At 38.3% G+C, this 2,601-nt stretch overlaps 1 protein-coding gene across 1 annotated transcript; it reads right to left on the bottom strand.

Annotated features, from left to right (window-relative positions):
* Positions 1-771: 771 nt before the first annotated feature.
* Positions 772-2,383, bottom strand: LOC149231724 (zinc finger protein ZAT9-like). The gene has a single exon (XM_089376356.1). It carries the CDS (start codon positions 2,313-2,315, stop codon positions 936-938), a length of 1,380 nt encoding a protein of 459 aa, XP_089232482.1. The 5' UTR covers positions 2,316-2,383; the 3' UTR covers positions 772-935.
* Positions 2,384-2,601: the final 218 nt, after the last annotated feature.

Genomic DNA, 2,601 nt, shown 5'->3' with positions numbered 1-2,601 from the left:
AAAATAAAAAATTATAATTTTGTAAAAACAAATTCTCATCCAATTATATTTCCATCCTTTTTCATTATCTTTATCAACTTATAATTAAAAAATTTACATTCTAATTATTTTCTAATTTTTATTAAATAGAAAATAAAAGTCAATCTAAATTAATTATTAACTTTACTTCATAGATTTTAAACTTCCAATACAATAAAATAATTTTATTATATAATTTGAAATAAAAAATAAAATTTATTTATTATTTCTTTTATACCTTAAAATTAAATATTATTTAATATAAAAAATTATTATATATTTTTAAATAAAAAATAAATTTATTATTCATTTATTTTATGCTAAAAAGGGGTTAATATCATCAGAAATAAATGCTAATTACTACATCACATGTAGCGATTATTTGGCTGAAAAATGTGCTTCATTACAAAGATGTTCAAATGGTGGAAAAATATCATCACAATTCAAAGCAACATGCCATATTTGCCTACATGGTCGCTGGATTCTTAGTGTGTGGTGGTCTACACCAAATATCACTGAATAATATAAGGAGAGTTTAATTTTCTCCCATCTCTTGGCTTCCGAAAACAAATTAATTAACTGAGCTCCACCTTCGGTTTGTCAGACATATATAAACGACGAAGACTAATATTAATGACAGTTTACTCTTTTCATACTGTAAATGGATAAAATCATGTTCAAAATGTTGGGTATCATCATGGTCAACTACATTTCAGATACCAAGCATATTTTACTTGATTATTATCATGTCTTTTACAGATTGATAAATGGTGAAAAGCAGAGTGTAACTTGAATATACAGTGGCTTTGGTTGAAAGTTCAGTGTATACACTAGTAGAACTGTAAATTATGTATAACAATGAATCAGTTACAGTAAATTATGTAAAACAATAAATCGATTACAGACAATTGTCTGCCTTACAATTGCAACCAAGGTTGTGTACTCATTGGGAAGTCTGAATCACATACTCTGCCAAATCCAATTTCCTTTCGTGTCTTACTATCTGCTTCATCATCTTTACTTAAATTGACATGACTATTGTACAAGAACAATCCCTGTTTCGGGAAGATACCCATCAAACAGGGCTGCAAATAAGGAGGGCTGTGGGCATTGGAAATTCCATTAGAATCTGGCGCATTACCACCCAAATTATTGAGGTTGCCAGCATCAGAATCATCATCAGCAGGGGCAGGCAAGTTTAGGTCCAACAGCTCCACTCTTGCAGGCATCTGCTGCTGCTGCATAGGGGTGTCCTTGTTGCTTGAAATAGTACTAACAGTATCAGAAGCTCCAGCACCACTCCAATGGCGTCTCTTGTGACCTCCCAAAGCCTGGCCCGAAGAAAATACTCTGTGACAGATTGAGCATTCATGGACCCTTGGAGTCTTCTTTCTTGAAAAGGCAGCAACCTCCATTGTCCTTGTTTCATCCCTCGCTCTGACACGAGAATCCTTAGTGGACCTCTCCTTGGGATGAGGCTTGTAGAAATTTCCAGGTAGTTCAAAGTCCGATCCATGAATCAGCTCCTCATCAGTAATATCTTCCTGTAGATTCTCGCTCGAGTCCTCTATCTGTGAAAAAGAGCTCTTGACATTCTTGTGGCCAGTCCTGTGGCCACCCAGAGCCTGATAGGATTGAAAACCCTTATTGCAAGTGGTGCATCTGTACCTGGCCTTCTTAACATCATCATCATCATAAAGAACAGCATCTCCATCATTTTTCTCAAATTTAGGCTCCTTACTGATGCATTTCGGAAGCTGGAAACCAGTGTTGTGAAGCTTGAGGTCACCTGGCACAGGCTCCTCAGTCACTTGGGCTTGTGGGTCTGTAGCAGAGTTTACTCCTCTTGCAAGCATTACAAGGCACATTGCAATGTCCTCTTCTTCATTATTGGTGTCCAAAACAAATTGCTTATGGGTATTAATAAGTTGGATTGCATACCTGGGTCTCTTGCATCTCTTTCCCTTCATCCACATATCAAATCTGCTTGAATTCCCACTTGGATGATCAATCTCTGTCTCAATCGCAACATCAGTCTCACTTTCTTCTTCGCCCTCGTCCTGAGTCTCGTGTTGCTGTGATTCTTCAAGATGGGAATCACTACAATCTTCATGGGCCTCAGAGTGGCACTTCATGTGACCATACAGTCCTTTCCAGGAACTGAATTCCTTCCCACACAGCTCACAATTTATAGAAGAATTGATAGGTTTGGAATCGAACCCGTGACCCAACAGAAACGAGTAGTCCCGATCTTGAAACCGCCAACTGCGTTTGGGATTCCTTCGCAGATCATACATTAAATTACCTCCATTACCATCCAATGCCTCTTCTTCCTTCTCCTTCTCCTGAATTAATTTGTGATCCCAACCCCGGAATCGTTGCTCTTCTGAAATTCAGATTCGTTGAGTGTGTCTGCAGCGATGGAGACCGGGGCGTGGGCTCCCATGTGACCGCCAAGAGCTCTTCCCGAGACGAATCTCTTGCTACAAATCTTGCACAAGTAGCTCGGTGGGTGCTCTGCTCCCTGTTTCTTGAACACATCCATGGCTTGAGCGCTGGGACACAATATGTCCACTTTGGTCA

Source organism: Pinus tabuliformis, chromosome J (assembly GCF_031772625.1).
Source record: "Pinus tabuliformis cultivar Carrire ecotype Pingquan chromosome J, CPIR1, whole genome shotgun sequence".
Classification (NCBI taxonomy): domain Eukaryota; kingdom Viridiplantae; phylum Streptophyta; class Pinopsida; order Pinales; family Pinaceae; genus Pinus; species Pinus tabuliformis.
The sequence above is the reverse complement of the archived record's forward strand: the minus strand, read 5'-3'. Positions and strand labels throughout refer to the sequence as shown.

Bases quoted from the DNA above. Each gene is read 5' to 3' on its own strand.
- LOC149231724 (XM_089376356.1), bottom strand. From the start codon at position 2,315: ATGTATGATCTGCGAAGGAATCCCAAACGCAGTTGGCGGTTTCAAGAT.